The 20,685-nt window shown below is 39.6% G+C and overlaps 2 protein-coding genes across 2 annotated transcripts; one reads left to right on the forward strand and one right to left on the reverse strand.

Annotated features, from left to right (window-relative positions):
• Nucleotides 1-829: 829 nt before the first annotated feature.
• Nucleotides 830-7,338, reverse strand: ogfr (opioid growth factor receptor). The gene is made up of 7 exons (XM_080295613.1): nucleotides 7,033-7,338; nucleotides 6,445-6,510; nucleotides 6,275-6,356; nucleotides 6,097-6,175; nucleotides 3,525-3,591; nucleotides 2,412-2,560; nucleotides 830-2,322 (listed from the first exon to the last, which is right to left on the reverse strand). Exons 1-7 carry the CDS (start codon nucleotides 7,156-7,158, stop codon nucleotides 1,215-1,217), a joined length of 1,677 nt encoding a protein of 558 aa, XP_080151739.1. The 5' UTR covers nucleotides 7,159-7,338; the 3' UTR covers nucleotides 830-1,214.
• Nucleotides 7,339-14,050: 6,712 nt separating this feature from the next.
• kcnk15 (potassium channel, subfamily K, member 15) lies at nucleotides 14,051-18,045 on the forward strand. Its single transcript, XM_080294973.1, has 2 exons — nucleotides 14,051-15,499; nucleotides 15,745-18,045. The coding sequence occupies exons 1-2, from the start codon at nucleotides 15,208-15,210 to the stop codon at nucleotides 16,743-16,745; spliced, it is 1,293 nt and encodes a 430-aa protein (XP_080151099.1). The 5' UTR covers nucleotides 14,051-15,207; the 3' UTR covers nucleotides 16,746-18,045.
• Nucleotides 18,046-20,685: the final 2,640 nt, after the last annotated feature.

Below are 20,685 nucleotides of genomic sequence, written 5' to 3' on the forward strand. Positions count from 1 at the left end.
CCTTGTGATTGCTTTGGGTGCTAGCACACCAGAAACTGAGAAGGTTTGTATCAAAGTAAAAGTTGCATCTTGTTGGTTTGAGCATCAAAAGGCACAACTGTTACTTTAAAGGCGAATGTTCTATATTTTGCGTTGCAAGCCAGCGTCATCCATGCAAACTACTAGCGACTGCAGCAACCTGCTAGTGACCAAAGCACCCGCACACAAACCTTTGGTGCAGCACTGTACATCTCTCTGCCACCAGCTTCCTTGAGCAACAGCAAGCAACCTCCTGCAACCACCCATCAACTTGTTGCACATTTACCCGTTGGTTACCAGAGGGGGTCTCGAGGTCCCCCTTGTTCATGAAAGTGGGCCTTTCATTAACAATTTCACAGCAACTGCTTGCAACTGGTCAGGCAATACTAATTTTCCTATAGAAACCACTGGTTGCCAGGCAGTTGCCAATCGGTCTCTAGGCCTGTGTGACTGAGGCTTAACTAATCACACACTTTGGTGACGCTTTGGTCCTTTTTTTTGGGATTGGTTTAAAAGTCAAAAATATACAATACGTCGTGTTTATCCTTTAATATTGTCTGATGGCCATGTAGAAATAAGAGTCGAATCCGGTCCCACATTTAACAAATTAATCAATTCATATACCCATCAGCCACAACATTACAACTAACTACATAACACTGTGCAGGTCCTCCTCATTCCACCAAACAGCTCTGACCAACCTCATCCAAAGCATGGACACAGTCTGGTGGTGTCTGACATAAAGAAGTTTGGGTCCTGATCATTGAGAGTTGGGTCCTTCATAGTCTGGGCTCCGTCTGGCATGTTGGATTGGGTTCTGGGGACATTGGTGTTGATTGGGTCAACACTATGGGTGATTTGTCATTTTTCCTGAGCAGTTTTTGTGGTGTGTTGGGTCACGTATCCTGCTGGGTGAGGAAGTACATCAACTAGGCATGTACGTGTTCTATAACAATGTTTAGGTAGGTGATATGTATCAAAATATATAAAAGCCAGGACGTAATGTTTCGCCGCAGAAACTGTAAGATCAGTGCTATTTACTTCAACCTCAAAGTGGTTTTAATGTTGTGGCTGATAGCTGTATAGTCCTTCAAAGTTAACATCTTAACATTAAATATAGTAGAAATAAGGCCTAGAAAGATTTTAAGCCATACTTTGTCCCTATATTACATTTTTTCCATTTAATTTAATATGAATCAGTTCATTAATGAGTTCCCCACATTCTGGTCTGAGCTCGTGGGGTTCGATTCCATGTCAATATCCTCGGGTTCCTTCCCATTTGTCTGTTCATCCACACCGTTGTCGGTTTTCATCAGTGACCCGTTTGTTGCAGACATACTGTCCTGCAACGTTTCGTCTGCTTCTTTTTTATGTGACACTTGATTAAAATCAGTCCTAGGGATTTTTTCCTCCCTTTCTGAAGACAGAGAGGGCGGGTGTTTTGAAGTCTTATGAGGAGTTTGCACTGACGGGCTCGTTTGACCAGTGGCTTTACTAGGAACAGCTTTTTCCTCTATCTGCCCACCGGCTAAGCCCCCAGCCAGGCCATTGCTTGGCAGCACCTTGTTATCTTCTCTTTTCTTCTTCGGTGGTTTTTCGGGTTCTACATCCTCTTCCGTTTGCATATTGATGTCTCCATCCTGGTCATTTGAGTTACTTGTAGATTTCAGCTCACTGTCTGCACAGGACTCGCTTTTCCCTGTCACAGTGTCGTTACTGGGCGAATGTTCCATTTCATTAACGTCATCTGAAGAGTCATTTCCATTACCCAAAATTTCATTATTACACTCAGTCTCCACACTTCCATTTTCGATTACTTCAGACTCTGGTTTAGGCTCAGGGGATGCCTCGGATGGTTTGCTTTTGTCCTTAACTGCAGTTTTAACAGTTCCTTTCTGAGCCTTTGCAACACTATCCAGTCCATCTTCCTTCTGTTGCAGGGCTGCTTCTCCATCTTTGCCTTTAACACGTGAAAAGACTTCCTCCTTTCCATCACCATTCCCTATAGTGTCAGGTCTCTTCTCTGCCTTTCTGAATAGCTTCTGAACCTTTCTGGGACACCACACAAACTTATCCTTTGGCTCAAAGTGAAGGTAAGCAAAGCGCACAAGCTCCTGACGTTTATGCTTGTCCAGCACAGCAAACAGAAAGTAGTCGAGCACGCTCCGTTTAACACTGCTCAGAGTCTTTTTGACCAGAGTCTCCTCCAGGAAGAAGCGCACCAGAGGAGCCTGATAGTGCTCAAAGCCCAACTCCCCGAGGCTTTTCAATATGCGAGTTATCCGCAGGTTGTTGTGCATATTCCTGCAAAGGACAAGGCAGTTGAAGCTGTAATCACAAAAACAACTACTACATATGCGGGAAATTACTGACATGAGAATAATAATACTTACCGCTCCAGATTTCCAAAGCGCTCCTTCCAATTTTCTGCACGTTTCACTTCACCCGTCTCTTTGTTAACCAAACGGATTCCATAAAAACCCAACATGAGTTCATAGGACTCGACTAGTCGCCTTTTGGCATCTTCATTCTTCTTGAAGGCCTGGTGAGAATTTACAGCACATTTAAAAAGAAAAAAAAAAAAAGAAAAAAAAAGAAAAAGGAAAATAGATTTACTGGCTAGAACTGTATCAAATATGAAATGAAATTGTCAAAATTTTCAGTGATGCATCTTATTTGACCTTTTGACCTCTACGGTAACCTTTTATTGGGCGCTCCTAGAGGCAGGAAAGCCACAATGCTGCAAAGAGGTTACATCACATATTTTGTTTCCTTTTTCAACATGCTGTTGAAAGAATCGTAGAACTTGCCTAGTGACATGCATATAGCCACTGCATTTGCTCTTTTGTTTCCTTACAATGTAAAAGAATTAAATAAATTTGGCTGTGGAGACACCAACAGACCTGTAGCCAAGAGATAAAACCAATGCATCAACCTGCAGCCATATTGTAGACACTGACAGTTCTCATGCTACATTTTTTTAGGAATAGTTACCAAACAAACAGCCAACATTACTATGTGATGAACTTATTATGGAAAACATAAGAAATTTAACCTGTCCAACAAACTGACTTTGTTTCACAGTTAATGGTCAAACAAAGTGGGTTGGGGGGCTGGAATGAGAGGCGGGGTACACTCTGGACAGGTCGCCAGTCTGTCGCAGGGCTAACAGAGAGACAACTAATTATGCTCACAGTTACACCGACGGTCAGTTTAGGATCGCCAGTTAACGTAACCCACCTAACTGCATGTCTTTGGACTGTGTGAGGAAGTCAGAGTACCTGACCAAGACAGTAATTTTAGGAAAACTATAGCAGTCTTTTGGTTGATTTAACCTGGCAGTTCCAGTCCAGATTCAATAGACTTCATTTCATTCCGACTTTGGACTCTGACAACTTTATGGCATTAACCTTAATTCTTTTTCAGTTGCTTTGTGTTGTGATAGAAAGTCACTGTTGACCAACTCTGCTACTGTTTGGTGAGAGCGCTTTCCATTTTACACTTACCTCAATTTCCTTCTTGGTAAGTTCTGAAGCCATGTAATTAACCCCTGGTTCTCGCAGTGGAAACAGCCTTGCAACAGCAGACAGTTCAAGAGAGAAACAACAGAAGACCAATTAACTTCTAATGACACGACACTTTAATTCAGTGGTGCTGACGCCAGATGTCCCTGCGAACAGTTTATGACCCAAATATAATATATTCTAGTGCCTTCATCCAATACTTTAAAAGAACATGTATATCCTATAATTTCATAAATTGCCTCGTTCTTAAAAACATTTTTAAACAAAACACCACTGTGTAAACAAACGTGACATCCTTCAGTGTATTAACGTTTATTTTTTGGCAGTTTACAGTAACAAATGTAAAAACTATTAACGTGCCACGAAAGGAAAGGGTATATGTAACAATTCTTTTCCCACTGTGAACACTCCATCTATTTCTGGTATGTACAATGGATGTGGAAAAGCATTTGCTACTTGACATCTTGTGCACATGTAGAGCGTAGGCTTCTCTCATTTCTCCGTCTCCTCAATCCTCCTGCCTGTGATCTGGAAATCGATCTCAGTACTCCATGCTCAAAAATATCTCAAATCCTAAAACGTGTCAGGAGAACAGAGGCGTATCGATGTAGCTATAACTGAGGTTGTACAGGTGTGTCCTAGGCACGCAGCTGGAATATACAGTACTTTGCAAAAGTCTCGAGTCAGCCCTTAGGAAAATAGGTGTTAGCGATTTACTGAAATGTGCAAACATGCATGGAAAATCAGTATATAAAAAGCAAAAACTGAGTTTTTTGACAGTCAGCATCTGGTATATAAACAAACTTTCTTGTAATTTATTTAAGTAGTCTTCAGGAATTGTTTTCCAGGCTTCTTTCTTGCCTGTTCAGTTTTCTGTAAAGATGATCTTGCACTGCTTCAATGATGTCCAGCCTGTGGGAAGGCCAAAACATGACTGATAGTTCTCCACTACAATTCCTATCCAGGTACGCCTTTAGTGCATTTGCACTGAGTTTGGGATCATGGTGCCAAATGAAAGCGTTGCTTATAAGACTCTTTCCAGATGGTAGTTTATGGTGGATCAAAATCTGAGGGTACTTTTCTGCAATCATCCACCTATCAATTTTAAAATCATCGCTAACAGCACTGACTAAAAGACAGCCCCAAACCATGACACAGCCTCCACTGTATTTTGTAGACACTCACCATCGAGTCTGTCTCCTTAACTCCTCCATAGATATTGACATATTTGAACCTTAAGACCCATTGCCATTGATTTTCAGTGCAGTTCTTGTGTAATTTGGCATACCTCAGCCTTTTCTCCCCAATTCCCTTTCACTGAGGCCATTTCTGATAAGGTTTCAGTGAACAATAGACTGACCAACCAAAGCACCAGATGCATCTCCTGTGCCAGGTCTTTGCTAGATTTGTTTCATATTTTGTAAAGGCATACTTTTATGATATAGTTCACCTCCTACTGTATCCTTCACTTATCTAGTTTCTTCCAATTTGTTTTTAAAAATACACACACACACACACACACACACACACACACACACACACACACACACACACACACACACACACACAGAGAGTGAAGATATGCCAGGCTTCTGGCTAATAGCTCTCTTTGTTCGTTGCAAAAATACAGTTTTATGCCTTTCGAATTGTTATTTTTGGCTTTTCCACTAGATTCAACAAAAGAAATAGGAAAAAAATCTGTTTTTGTGACAGGCTGTGAGGACTAAAGTGCTTACAGATACAATTCAAAATTGGTTCTTTGCTGAGTTGTCTGCTATGTGTAGACAGCAGTAGATCACCCCTTGAAGTAGATGCTTTTTTAGGCTTAACAAATAGACTGATTCTTATATTATTTCTACTCTACCGGAGCACTCAGAGTGCTTTATACAAAATGTCTCATTTGCACAAACACTTTTTCTATGCTTAAGTACTTTTTATCTAACATTCAAACTCTGATAGATGCTAGGAGATTAGTATCCAGCCAAGGATATTCGCCATGCAGACTGGAGCACCCAGGGATCAAACTACCAGCCTTCTCATTAATAGATGTCCTGCTCTAACTATGTCTCCTTAAAAGCAAAATATAAAGAAATGACAGGTGGCTTAGGACTTTTGCACAGCACAGATGGAAGGATGCTACAAACAACTAGTCCAATCAGTATTCATGAGTAGTGTTAGTTACTTAAATACAGTAGACTGTGTAACCAGCTTTAGTGAAAAAAAAAAAAAAAAAAAAAAAAAAAAAGACAGTTACATCTGACATCATAAAATAAAGCAGAAGTTGGGCAATAACAGAAAATAATGCAAGTGTGGCTCATGTCCTATTTAATCAACCCTACTGAGAATTAATAATGTCTCTTCCTGTTTGCGAGGAGGGGAAGCAAGGAATGAAGGAAGTACAAAATGAGAAACGAGTGAATGTGTTTGTGTGCATGCGTAACAGGCTTCAGACTACAAGTTCATCAAGATGGCAAAAGTAAGCTGTGGTCAGTTCTGTTGCCGTTAGGCTGGATATGGCTAAAGTACAAAGTTCAAAGTGTCAAACAGTACATACCACTGGATGTACGAGTGAACTCTCTCCAGCCGTTTGTAGTCGTTTTTCCATTCTTTAAGAAAGGATTCAATGTAGATATCTGCGACAAATGAGACAAAATATTGGTATCATCACCACAAGCACGACTTTCACGCATACAGCAAATATTATATTATATGCAAACATATGAGTATTTTACCATCAGGAGCAGAGGGAAACTTATTGAGATAAAACTGCAGATTGTTCATTTTGTCCTCTGAGCACTCCTCGTCTGCAAGATTCTGTCCAAACAGAATAAAGGAGACTTTAACATCTTTCAGCTATGAGCACGATTTTTTTGTTTAAGAGATGAGCTGAGGTGTAACTTACGGGGTATCCTCTCCTGTAGTTTTGCATGTCCTTTGCTGCTCTCATGTTTCTGGGCGTGTGGTGCCACTGCAAATATTAAGCATACATAATAAAAAACATTGATATGCATCAGGCGTCTCACATAAATTAAATACAGGTCTTGCATTGTATTGCATTAAAAGTATAAACAACCTGAACTGATATACTACAAATCAAGGGGTCATTAATAATTGTGTCACGACCTATGCTGTTCCTGATAACGTCATAGGAGTTGCCATATAAGGTCGGGTTAATACAATTCCCACTGTTGCAATGAATTAAGTCTAGATGTTAATTAATTCCTCCTCCATTCTAACTATGACTCACAGACTACTGCTAACTGTGAGCAGGCCAGAGTAAACATTGACGACGATTTTCAACTAAAAAGTAAACTAGCAGCCAGCTAGGCTAGTTAGCAAAGTCGCAGCAGTGATGCGTAAAGCTAACGTTAGCTTTCCACAACAGGCAACAGAAAACGTAGCATTGCATGTAAAAGAAACGAGCTACACTAAGGTACAGTAGGGCTTTTTGTCCTTTGTCCTCTGGCTGAGTAATAATAAAAGCACGTACTAAAGCCCAGCTCGATTTGTTTTTGTCTTGATTTGACCGACGGGTTTGGCTCTCTCCGGCCGGGTCGTCTCCATCACTCTCTGTGTCCCAGGTGGAGTCGTACTCACAAACACAATCGTCCTCCATGCTTTAATAAAAAAAAAATGCGACTAGCTAAGGCTAAATTGTCGAGTAGCCTGGTTTAGCGCTGCAACCGTTGCTGAATGAAGCTACACTTGCATGTTCAGGTTAGACGAGGACGGCCCTGACCATCCGTCTTTCAGGTCTACCATCATCAGATAGCGGCTTCGCTGGCGGCTGCAGTCCTAGTGCTGCTTTCAGGAGCTTCATTTAAAAATCAACCACGTGACTTAACTACGTTTACTAGCACTTTAATCCACCTATATTTTATATTTATTAATTCTGGAAGCTATGCATTGCTAAAAACCCTCTCTTAGTAATTGTTATCATATAAATCTAACTCCATTTTGGTGTTATTTGCAATCGTTTGGGTTTTTAAATATACTCATTAGCAACGCGCTTTTCCGATACACCCCGAAGACATCAGCTTACTGAGCTGGTTGGCGGTGTTAAAACCCGCAAACCAGCTGAGTCAGACAGCATATCTTAAATGCAGAAAAAACTTTCACTTTACTGTTATATAATAACGAAGCAACAGGGCAGGAATGAGAGATGAGGACTGATTAACGCATTAATGAAAAAGAAAAAAGAAACAGCTCTACATAAAGAAAAACGATATAAAAATAGGAAAACTAACCAGACCAATAAACCTAAAATGTGTCTTACTAATTTATCTCATTTAATTTGTAGATGACATGTGAATCTAATGCCCCTCCTGTCTGGTAGCTGAATGTCTCAGATATTAAAGGAAGGTCAAAAATCCAACAATAGTGATCTGGCAACTTTTATAAATGTGAAGGTTTGCTTAAAATGAGCAGTTATTTGCAATCTTGATTATTATATATATTTTTGAGCAATAGCAACAAAAAGGGCAATCTTTCAATTTCCTACTCACTCACAAAGCCATCTACTTCTGGGTCAGGAGGGAGTTATTCTGTCTATAAGGATGCACACTTTTCCTGTTGTCATTGGGGCAGGGGGGCAGTATATCACACAACAAGCCAGACAACCACACACACACTCACACAACAGTCCAGCCAATTTAGAACCACCAATTAACATAACAACAAGCATGTCTTTGGACCGTAGGAGGAAACCCTTGCAGGCATGAGAACCCACTCAAAAATCCCTCAGCAAACCAGGAAGTTTGAAAACTGGGAACCTTCTTATGGTGAGATGATATCACTTACTACTATTACTATTTGTCTGACCAACAGCCTAAAATCCCAAGTTAATCTTTTACTAGTTATTAAACAGTGCAACTTTGTTTTATTATTTCAGCTTAAAAAAATGACATTATCAATTAGATCATGACATTTTTTGTCTACTAACTAGTTATTTAATTGATGCCAGAAAATGCACACTGACAAGTTATGTGATTGTGTATTTTCTTTCGTGCAATATCTTCAGCATAACGGTCTAATAACTTGCATTTAGGTTTCATACAATAAGAACCTGCAGCATAAACAAGGATTAAGAGGTGATAACATATAATTGGACCATTATATCATTTTTTGACAGTAATTGGACAGAGTTATTTATACGAGACGCCAGTATTTCAGCATTAGAAGGTATAAATAGAATCATGTGTTATCACAGGGGATTCAGTGTTGAATAGCCGCTGGTGTGGGTTACTATTTTTGGTCTCAGTTACTGTGGAAACCAGAGGGCTCTGCAGGCATCCAGTATTTGCTGTTGCTATTTAGTACCTCTGCCTCATAAAACAGATTCTCTGTCGCCTTTTCCCCCCCAGCAAGTTCAGTACAGATGAGAAGCTCTACACAGAGATTAGAAAAAGCATGTAAGCCCATCTAGCTGTGTTTGTCAGAGATTTGATAGTAATATAATGCCTAACCCTTGCCACCCCTTCTGACTATGAGCTTCCGGCAACAGGCTGGTGGTTGGAATTAAGGATCATCTGCAACAGAACAAGAAGACACCTGGACCGGCTGAACATTTGTGGCTACTTCTGCAAAAAGCACCATATGTTTAAGCCAATTTTAAACTAATTTACTTAACTAGAAATGATTAAAAAAAACCCCCACAAAAAACACAAATTCAATAAATCTGTTGCACTGCCATCCAGAAACATAAAGGCATGCATGCAAGACTTTCTTTTCACAGTAAGTACACAGATTTTCTTGGGCAACAGCACTTTTACCAGTAGTATATATGGTCATATTTCCATTTGTGATTGATCTGCAAGTTCTTCTTTTTTTGTGTTGCAATACTCCTGTTTGGTAACTTTAGGTAGTAATTCAGGTGCTTAGCAGCTGGAGGTACATAATTAGTCCTGACATGTCTGTTTTTCAGCAAGATTATGCAAAATGAAGCTGAAATTCATGAAACCTGGTGGAAAGTAGAGTGGAGCAAAGTTTGCATAGAAACTTCTTTTAGCTAATTTGCTCCCTTTTTTTTTTATTAATCCTTTATTTATTCAGGTAAAAAATCTCATTGAGATTAAAAATCTCATTTCCAAGAGAGACCTGGCATCATAGCAACAAAAGTCACATACCACATAGGTATATAACATTTAAAACAAATACAATATCCCATACAAACATGTGTAAAATATACAATAACAGATCAAATTAAGAGTACATTAAAAACAATCACACTGAGTAAAAGAGCTGTTCTCTCGTTCCTTTAAGACAGACTTAAACTCTCCCAAGGTAATCCAACATGTCCAACATAAGCAGGCACACAGCTCATGGCCCGGCTGCCATACCACTGACATTTATGTGTTTCTCTTGATCCCTGCATGGCTCATAGTTTGTTCACCAGTGGCTATTTAATGATCTTACATCTTATAAAGCATAGGACAAATGCACACAGTCACTTCTGAAAACCCATCTGAAAACCTACTAATAAGGACCTAGTGGCTCTATGACGTTTGTGTGGATGGTTTACAGCAATTAAAGTTTCAAATGGGCACAATCATGGTGTATGTATTTATTTTAATTGCCAGTTGTTGACTTTACTATGGTTAGCCAGGCATTATAAGTCTTACAATGAGGAGAAGATAATGTGCCTTATGGACAAGTTGATATCATTAATACACAGCTGTTTCTGTTTCCTTTCCTTCCTCATACAAATAATGTAAATGTTGAAAAATGTGTGCCTTTATGCACAAACCCTGTATCTCTGATAAAAACCCAGTCCCAGCATTTTAAAATGTAGTATTTAATTTATTTATGGCATCTAAATATAATTATATTTAGCATTTACATACTCATTTATGCACTGTATTCTACACATGTTAATGGAGCACTGAAAGATTAAGTTTGAGTGCATTAACTTTAATAATGACCTTGCTGTTATAATAATTCTGACATTAAATGTGGTCACCAAATGATGTGCAGACTTTGTGTGTTAAAATGTATCGACTGCATATTATCAGAATAAATCAAAATCCTAATTACGTGCAAAATATGCTTTCGCTGGCCATTTAAGAACTCTGTGCTTCAAGTGTCAAAGGGCACACTTTATAAAGTGTCCATCAAGAGTAATACAAATGTTTGATGCCTTTTAGGTTTTCACAAAGGAAATGAAGATTTAGCTCAACCTTTATTGAACATCTTTAGTTCTTGGTGCCTGACTCTGTGGAAAAAGAGAATCCATATCTCCCTCAGCTGTTTAACAGGGAAAGCCTTGCAGAGGTATTACCATGAGTCATATTTTTTTTTCAGTCTCATCATATCTGGGTGCTTTTATTTCAGGGAACTGGGAAAATGGGAATCAATAGTATGCATTTACACCTGCGGTACAGAATTCACAAAAATGGTTTAATTGCTGATAAAGCACACGGAGGAAAGAAAAGTTATTCATTTTAAGCGAAGAGTAAGAACAGGAAAAAAGAGAGCTGCCAAAAAAGATCAATTCTCATATCAGACAGAAGTCACAGACTGAAGGATGAACATTCAAAACTATTCTTGGAGAGCTGCATAGACTGTGACTTCATGTGCAATTTCCCTTTGGAATTAATTAAGTAAGAGAACTGATGAAATCAGGTATGATCAAATAGTCTGTGTTATGCATTTAACCCTTGGTCTCCCTTGTGTACAGCACAAAGATGACAGGCCTGTGTGTCTGCTACACCCCAGCAGTTGTTATAACTGTAAATTAGAGACATATCCAGGGGGATAATCCGTACTATTGCCTTCTTACCGGCTGTGTTCCTCTCTTGAGATAAAGGTCAAATATTTTTAATGCTGGTCTTGTGTCACTTTGTGGAATGCAAGTATTTTTAGGAGATTCAGCTTACCTCCAGGAAGAAAGCAGCTCCCGTAACATTTTGTAAATATGTGTGCAGAGTACCCTGAATAAAAGCTTATATTTTGATTGTTATCCTGTGATAAAATTCTTTCAGTCAAGTTTTCAGCAAGTGTTGAAGAATTTAATTTCAGATCACTCTGCAGATTATTTCCATACCTGGGCTATGTGTGTCTATTTTGGCCCTGCTGTTGCAATAAAAACTTTAATATAGACTTACACTACTATATATATATATATATATATATATATATATATATATATATATATATATATATATATATATAGGTGCAGGCTGTGTAAAGATGCCCCAGAGACAATCCAGCACATAACAGCAGGGTGCAAGATGCTAGCAGGCAAGGCATACATGGAACGCCATAACCAAGTGGCCGGCATAGTGTACAGGAACATCTGTGCCGAGTATAACCTAGAAGTCCCGAGGTCAAAATGGGAGATGCCCCCAAGGGTGGTGGAGAATGACCAAGCTAAGATCCTGTGGGACTTCCAGATACAGACGGACAAAATGGTGGTGGCTAACCAACCGGACATAGTGGTGGTAGACAAACATGAGAAGACGGCCGTAGTGATCGATGTAGCGGTTCCGAATGACAGCAATATCAGGAAGAAGGAACACGAGAAGCTGGAGAAATACCAAGGGCTCAGAGAAGAGCTCGAGAGGATGTGGAGGTTGAAGGTGACGGTGGTCCCCGTGGTAATCGGAGCACTAGGTGCGGTGACTCCCAAGCTAGGCGAGTGGCTCCAGCAGATTTCGGGAACAACATCGGAGATCTCTGTCCAGAAGAGCGCAGTCCTGGGAACAGCTAAGACACTGCGCAGGACCCTCAAGCTCCCAGGCCTCTGGTAGAGGACCCGAGCTTGAAGGATAAACCGCCCGCAGGGGCGTGCTGGGTGTTTTTTTTTTAAATATATACATATAGATCAACACACTGTTTTATTCTTGCAGTGTATTTTCTTTATTGATAAAGACAGTATGTTATACTGTGCTGACACTGATTTAACCGATGTGACTTCTGCTCAATCAATTCATTGTGACACAGCTCTCACATATAGAATTTATATAAGAAGGTTATGTCAGCATCTCTTTTTTTTTTTAAGGGTCATAATTTAAATATTTAATAAGACATAAAGAAATTAGAGTATGACATGTCCAGGCTGTCAAGCAATCTGATTTAGATTTTTTGCTACAATTTCTTATTTGCTGTCCTAAATCGCCACGCTATAGAAACAAGAAATTCATTATCTCGATTCAAAAACCCACAGCTGTCCGTGTCTTTGTGTCTAGCTGCTTCTTGCATCACACGTATTGTCCCTAGATAATTTTCTTTCTTCTGTCCTTGCAGCCTGTTAAACAAAAAGACCCTGAAAGTTTTTTTTTCTTTTTCTTTTTTTGTAGAGGAGATTAATTTTTACAATCTCTCCTCCAGGATTTTGACAGATTTGCATTTTTGTTGTTGTAGAGCTGACAGATGGGTTTTATTTAGTGGAAAAAAATGGGCCTTCAGGCATGAGGTTCTCTTTTCACTGCATGCCATGTGCAGCTTTAACAAGGTTTTGCAAAATCTGCATACACTTACCAACTACCACATGCACTGTGGGTGTAACTGAATTTGTGAGATAAAAACAAAAACAAAAACAAAACAAAAATAGCAAATGCTGTGCGTGGACAGTGCACAGCTCTGCATAGCATAGCTGTTTATGTTCACATTTTTCTCCACAAATAATTTAGCCTTATAAACTTACCAGCTGTCATGTGGCAGCTGTCAGAAAGTTAATATTAATGTAATGAATATGGACGCAAACACAGTATAATCCAGCCCTTGAACATGTACTACTTGATTTCAAGTTTTCATTGTGATGTGTCATACTGTAGTATCATAAATATTAGATTGAAAAAAGCAAAACACAAGTACTGTTTAGGGAACAAAGGAAAACACTGCCTTTAATGCATCCTGCTGAATGTGTATAAATATGACCTCACTATAGTCTACTTAATATTTTCCTGACATATTAATTTGTAGGTCTGCGGGGTTATAATAAAATACACCTTAGAGAAAACAGACAACAGGTATAACTCGATTAATGAAGCTTCTGTTTAAGTCTAAACACTTATCCTTCAACTCTGTGGGGATTGATGGGCCTTCTCGCTTTGTTCCAGGTCCTTGGGCTTTGAAAACGATGTGAATACAAGCTGTCTGGATTGATGGGTGGCTGTTGGGGCTTTGTGTTCCTCTCTTATCAGCTGAGATGTAATTGATTTATGGAGCGCTGGTTTGAATCAAAACAGGGATGTAAGTGCGCTGATTTTGCCACAAAAACAGGACCACGGAGAGCAGGTTGCTCTGTTTGACAGGAACAAAAGCACACACAATAATCCACCTGCTGCTGCCCTGTACTGACATACAGAGGATTCTTCTTGCTTAACTTAAAAAAAGGTCTAAATAAGGATAATTTATGTTGTGATGCTGTGACAACGTTATTAACGAAACCGGCTTCATTACTGTTAACTTATTAGTGTCAACCTCACTGATAGTCCAAGTCTGTGCCACTGGTACAAGTAACCATAGCAACCAGCATCACCTACAGAAAAATTTCTAGAAGCGTCTACAATAGCAGTGCTTTTTTTTTCTCTTTAGCCACTGCACATGAACGCAAGAGCTCTCTCACATAAGTAACGCTCTAAGGAAACTGATTTAAAAAAGGAATTAAGATTGTATTAACTTCCGTTTGTATTTTTTGACCACATTGTAATTTGGGATAAACTATATATATGTATATATTTACTTTATTCCTTCAGTCTTATTTAATTTTTACTGTTAACTTGATTCCTTAATTTTTTTGTTGTTGATATCTTTATTACTTCATTTTTCTCGCTGTTTTATTACTGATCTATTTTATAGAACAAATCCAATACGCCAGATTTCTAAACACTGTCTTACCTGATATTTTATTTGTTTCCATGTCTTTAGCTCACGAGGACCTTTACATGTTTATTTTTTATTATTTAAGGCTTAAATTAGGCTTTCATTTTAATGTTAGTACAGTTGAATGGATTTTAATTAACTTTCGTTTAACCTGGGGATTACTTACTTCACGACCAGATGTTAGAACTTTGAGCTTTTTTTTTTTTTTTTTCTTTTTTTTTTTTTAACTTTTTTAATGGTTATGTTGTTCCCCAGATTTGGTGTCTGCAAAGATTTTCAGTCATATTAAACGCACCTGAACCTTTTCCCTGCTTCACAGCCTCTTGAGCCTCCACTTAGTATGTGCAGTCACAGTGCCAGGTCAAATGTGAAATCCCACTGGTTGCTGTCCATGGTGCTGAGCAAACCTCTTCATATTAAATAGGCATAGAAATTGCTGCACATAACATAACTGAACATCCGCGAAAAATATTTGTACTTTGTGCTATGTCTTATATATCTATGTTATATAGATATACACAAACATTTTTCCTTCTTCTTCTTCTTCTTCTTCTTCTTTATTGGTGATTGTTTTGCGCATGCGAAAAGGCAAGCTGAGGCCACTAAAACAGATAACGGCGCAGAGAGCCGATAGCTCTCGGTACGCACAGGAAAATATGCGCGTTTTAAAAACAAAGAAGACGTCTGAACCATAACACAGTCAAGAGTTAAAGGCGTTATTTTCCCACCCGCCCCTCGTGAAATTACATTTCACGCAACAGGCTGCAAAACCAATGTGGAGTCTAAGCTGAAGAACAGTACTACCTGTAACACCGTGCCCGTGCTTCCGACTTTCGTGCCGATGCCGAGAATGAAGAAGCAAAACGTCCGGACCTTGTCGCTCATCCTCTGCATGTTCTCCTACTTGCTGGTGGGCGCCGCGGTGTTTGACGCGCTGGAGTCTGAGTCGGAGAGCTCCCGTCGGCGCATCTTGGAGCAGAAGCGCAACGAAATGAAGAAGAAGTACCGCTTCTCCGAGGACGACTACCGCGAAATCGAGAGAGTAGTGCTGCAAGCTGAGCCCCATCGCGCCGGGAGACAGTGGAAATTTGCTGGCTCTTTTTACTTTGCCATAACAGTAATCACTACCATTGGTAAGTCAATGTAAGGCTTCTTCTGCTTTTTTATTTTATGTTTTTGGAAATGACGGGTGATGTGTCACTTTGCTTGCTTCGTAATTCACAGCACAACATTATTTTTTCTGCAAGAATGCAATATTTGAGGCTTGGTTTTAATGACGTGTTGATTAAAAATAGACAGTTGCTCCATGTTTTACCAACTAAGCGTTGCTTCATGATGCGTCACAGTGTCATTACATTTTCCATCTCTTTGCATTAAGGTTATGGACATGCAGCCCCTGGAACAGATGCTGGAAAGATCTTCTGCATGTTCTATGCTGTACTCGGCATTCCTCTCACTTTGGTTATGTTCCAGAGCCTGGGAGAGAGGATGAACACATTTGTCCGCTATCTCTTACATAAGCTGAAACAATGCCTGGGCTTTCGACGCACTGAGGTGTCCATGGAGAACATGGTCCTGGTGGGCTTTTTGTCCTGCATCGGAACACTGTGTGTGGGCGCCGCAGCCTTTTCCCACTTTGAGGGATGGAGCTTCTTCCATGCTTACTACTACTGCTTCATCACACTCACCACAATTGGCTTTGGGGACTTTGTGGCTTTGCAGAAAAAAGAGGACCTCCAGGAGAAAACGCCCTATGTCGCTTTCAGCTTTATGTACATTCTGGTGGGATTAACTGTTATCGGGGCATTTCTTAATTTAGTGGTGCTCCGTTTTCTCACCATGAACACTGAGGATGAGCGACGGGATGCACAAGAAAGGGCTTCAATGAAGAGAGACAGAGGCTTTTTGGATGGGACCCTGGGCCTTGGTGTTTTAGGGGAACAAAGCAGAGATAGCCACAGTGAGAGGAACAGGAGCAACATGGTGCACAGCCATAGCACACTTTTCCTCCCGATGGAGGAAGGAACCAGTCGCACCAACCTCATCTCTTCTCCGGTGGATCAGGAAAGACGAAAAAGCCCCTGCAGGCACAGGTTGCATTTCCAGATAAAGGCAGGCAGAAGCAGACAGGAGTCGAGCCTTAGCTCCCTCTGTTCCTGCATGTGCTACCGTTTAGAGATTTGCGATAGCCCTCTTATGTCCCACAGTGAACATCGTGGCTGCCACGTTAATTCTGTTTATTACAACTCAGTTTCCTACAGGATTCAGGGCTGTTCACCAAGTTCCAGGGACAACACTGGACTAACTTCGCCAGGAAGCAGGATCTCACTTGGCCATAGTTTCCGGGAGTTCCCTCATTTACGAAGAAAGTCAGTATAAGGAGCATTATTGTGTTTGCACAAACTGTAAACAGTATTTTCAGAGACACTGTATTTTGTGTTACTTCTCCTTTGTGCATGAAGACAATAGTTCTGTTTAGTAAATAAGTTGTCTGTTGTGGCTATTGAAAATAATTTTATTTCTAAAGCGAGAAGGATTTTTTTTCTTTTTTTCTTTACTTTCACTGTTTTTTTTTCTGTTGGTGATTCTGCTGTTTTGCATGCATGTTAGGCACAGTGCAGTGCATGCAAAAGAGAATGTATAGCACAAAAGGTGACTGCACGAGTGCCATGTAAAGATGTAAAAAGTCAGCCTTTTTAATCTACACTTTTAATCAAAAGTATTTTGGCTATGAGGGTTATGACTGTATAACTGTTTGGTGAAGATATGTGAACAATCCTCAGTGGAATTTGCTCCTGGTTTGGAGAGAATTAAATTTTTCGTGCCATAGATGGAAGATGTCATAAAAAAATAAAATAAAATTCCCCACTTGCCCCTGTGGGCGGTTTATCCTTCAAGCTCGGGTCCTCTACCAGAGGCCTGGGAGCTTGAGGGTCCTGCGCAGTATCTTAGCTGTTCCCAGGACTGCGCTCTTCTGGACAGAGATCTCCGATGTTATTCCCGGGATCTGCTGGAGCCACTCGCCTAGCTTGGGAGTCACTGCACCTAGTGCTCCGATTACCACGGGGACCACCGTTACCTTCACCCTCCACATCTTCTCGAGCTCTTCTCTGAGCCCTTGGTATTTCTCGAGCTTCTCGTGTTCCTTCTTCCTGACTTGCTGTCATTCGGAACCGCTACATCGATCATTACGGCCGTCTTCTCATGTTTGTCTGCCACCACTATGTCCGGTTGGTTAGCCACCACCATTTTGTCCGTCTGTATCTGGAAGTCCCACAGGATCTTAGCTTGGTCATTCTCCACCACCCTTGGGGGCATCTCCCATTTTGACCCTGGGACATCCAGGTTATAATATATATATATATATATATATATATATATATACACATATAAATGCCTTAAGGAACTTTGACCAAGCACATGACAAATGTGGCTTTTTACTCATCGAGCATTGCAGGTGTGAAGTGGGATGCACTGCTGCACTCTGATATAAAGAAATTACGCTTGTTAGAGGACTAATCTGAATGTAGCACACAACAGAAACGTATATGTAGCAGGTTTTTAGTGAAACTGGAAAACTTTTTTTTTTAGCAAAGGAAGTGCTGTTTCTTTGTAGACTTGATTTGTATTCAATGTGAATGTCTGTTTTATTGTTTTATTAAACCAAAGAAAAGGGCCATTAAATGAGTGGCTTCTTTTTCTTTACTTTTTTCAAACTTATTGTTCATCAAACAAAATCGCTCCTCTTTGTATGCAGTTATTTTCCTTCACTTGTCTTCCACTGATCAGTTTTTAATCTACTGGAACATCTCAATATGTGGTAAGAAGAAAAGAAAAAAATAAGCAGGAAAGAAGCAGTTTTCTCTTTGTTGACTTCCCTTTATCTGCAGAAACATATCTGAGCAAAGGCATATAAAAAGGTGCCTTAATGAAGGCACTTACTGTGGTGATACTTCATCATTTGTTAAGATGGTATAGGGTTTACATAAAGAAAAAAACAACCTAGTCCATTGGCTTATTTATTTTAGGTCAGTAGACAAGATTAAAATTAGACAAATTTATTTGAAATATCAAGATTTTTTAGTTCTCTGTGTTATGTCAGCTTCAATATATCAAGTGCATGCTTTACACTCAATTACAGCTGTTAAAGCACTGGTAACATAAATATTTTTGTTAATCTGTATCCAGTTTAACTGTACCTTCACCATTTGTTTGTTCTGCAACTCATGAAACGGTTGCCCAGTTGTGTTAAAAATTTGAAGGTATTTCACAATATCATCCATCCATCTAAACTACCATAGGGTGTGAGGCAGTGTTCACTCTGGACAGGTCAGCTGTCTGTCCAAGGTGGATAAACTACCAACTGCAGGCTGCTGACAAATGGAAATCTATGGCCAATTTACCCAACATGAGGCAACAGTGCAAATCAACAGCATACTGTGGTGGAATTTAATAAAAGTAAGCCTATATTTATGCTTTGTAACTTACTTGATCCAGTTACTGGAATTACACTGAGCCACTGAAATTCTGATTCAGTGAATGCACTTTACACATTGTTTACTTTGTGTACTGCATAGATTTTACATTACATTACATTAAGAAAATTAAGATGTATTATTAAACTGCACCGTTCTGCTGTTAGATAATAAACTACCTAATAAATAGAAATATATTAAAAAAACAAATAAAACAAAAATAGTTTCTGAATGCTCTCTTCATCATGTCACCATGTGTGACACACACACGCACACATACACTTATATATACACTGTAAAAAAGTTTAAATTACATACATATTATATTAAAACACCACCCCCAAAAGCAAGTTAATAACTACCTGTGGACTTAAATACATATGAACTATTCATATGTAGTTCCCTTGAGACTATTGCATTAAATCCAGCCCAGGAGCCCTTTTATGTTATTTATACTTCTAACTCTCCTGAGTACCCCTGTCTATTTGAGATATGGAGTAAATCAAAAGTGGCAATAAACAACAAAAATAATAAATAAAACTACATTCTCGAGTGGAGCACCCAATATTTCAAGCCATTAAACACTACGTCTTCTCCACTGTCATGAGATAAAATCACATTACGTGTCGTAATGTCTGCCCATTGCCTCCATTTGCTATTTTTAAAACCTGTTTTTGGTTTGGAATGGGAAACCAGAAGTCATAAAGTCTTTACATAAGTGTCCCTGAGCTTACATTTCAAGCCATCTGTTGGTCTGCTGGAACAGAAAGCTACTTTACATATAAATGTAAAACTGATTGGGCAATAGAATCTGAAATGGTGATTGGTTCTGAAATGCCATCTGCTCCTGCTGCTTGTGAATGCACACAATGGCATTTACGCTCTTTCTTATATTGTCACATCACTAAATCTCATCCTTTCTTCGCTGAGTACAACAAGCCCAATCACACAATTTGTTTGTCTCATACTTTAGAATATGAAGTATTTTGATCTTTCTGTATGGCAGAGAAAACGGAGGGGAAATCTGCTACAATACCTTTGACAAGGGGGCCCTCTAAAGGTGGTAACAGTTTTTGGAGCTATTTGAAGTAAGTAAAGTCATAAAAAACCTTTAGCCACTGGGGGGCAGTGTATGTCTTTTAAAAGGCAGTGAACCCCCTGATGTTTTCATCTGTTAAAGTGTAGCTTGAGTAAACTCAGATATACTGAACAGGATCATGCACTCCAACCCCCCCCCCCCCCCCCCCCCCCCATGACACGTACAGACATGTCATTATTTTGTCATTTTTATGAAAATTGTGTTTTTATCTGATATCTATAGGGTTGAACTATATAAATCAAGAGTCTAGCAATCTAAAAACTTAAGTGTGTTTGGGTTTGCACTATCAAAGACATTAAAAAAATGCAGCACAAGCAGCTTGTTAGTCAGTACACCGACATCAGGAATCACACCTCCTACTGTTACCCCCTAGAGCTCGACAATCTGTACAGAAAATGACACGGTCTATAATCTGACCCCCAATTCGGTTGAGGAAAAAATCATGGAAACCCAAAGGATTCCCAGGAGAGTTCCAGTAGGAAAGAATCGGAAGGAATCTTTGGAAGAAAATGGGGAAAGAGGATGGATCCTTCAGACATGCAGCAGAGGTCACACGAACAGAATTTATTGATAGTATACACGGAATACAAGATGACAATATTATTGATGAATTGTGAAACGATGGAAAATATGGATCCAGGAGGACAAACGACTTCCAGCTCTTGCTTAACAGGTATGCCAAGTACGGGTATACCTGATCCAAAAAGGATATAAAAAAAGAATGTACAGAAATATACCTTTCACA

The sequence above is a fragment of the Astatotilapia calliptera genome, chromosome 20 (genome assembly GCF_964374335.1).
Source record: "Astatotilapia calliptera chromosome 20, fAstCal68.1, whole genome shotgun sequence".
Taxonomy (NCBI): Eukaryota; Metazoa; Chordata; class Actinopteri; order Cichliformes; family Cichlidae; genus Astatotilapia; species Astatotilapia calliptera.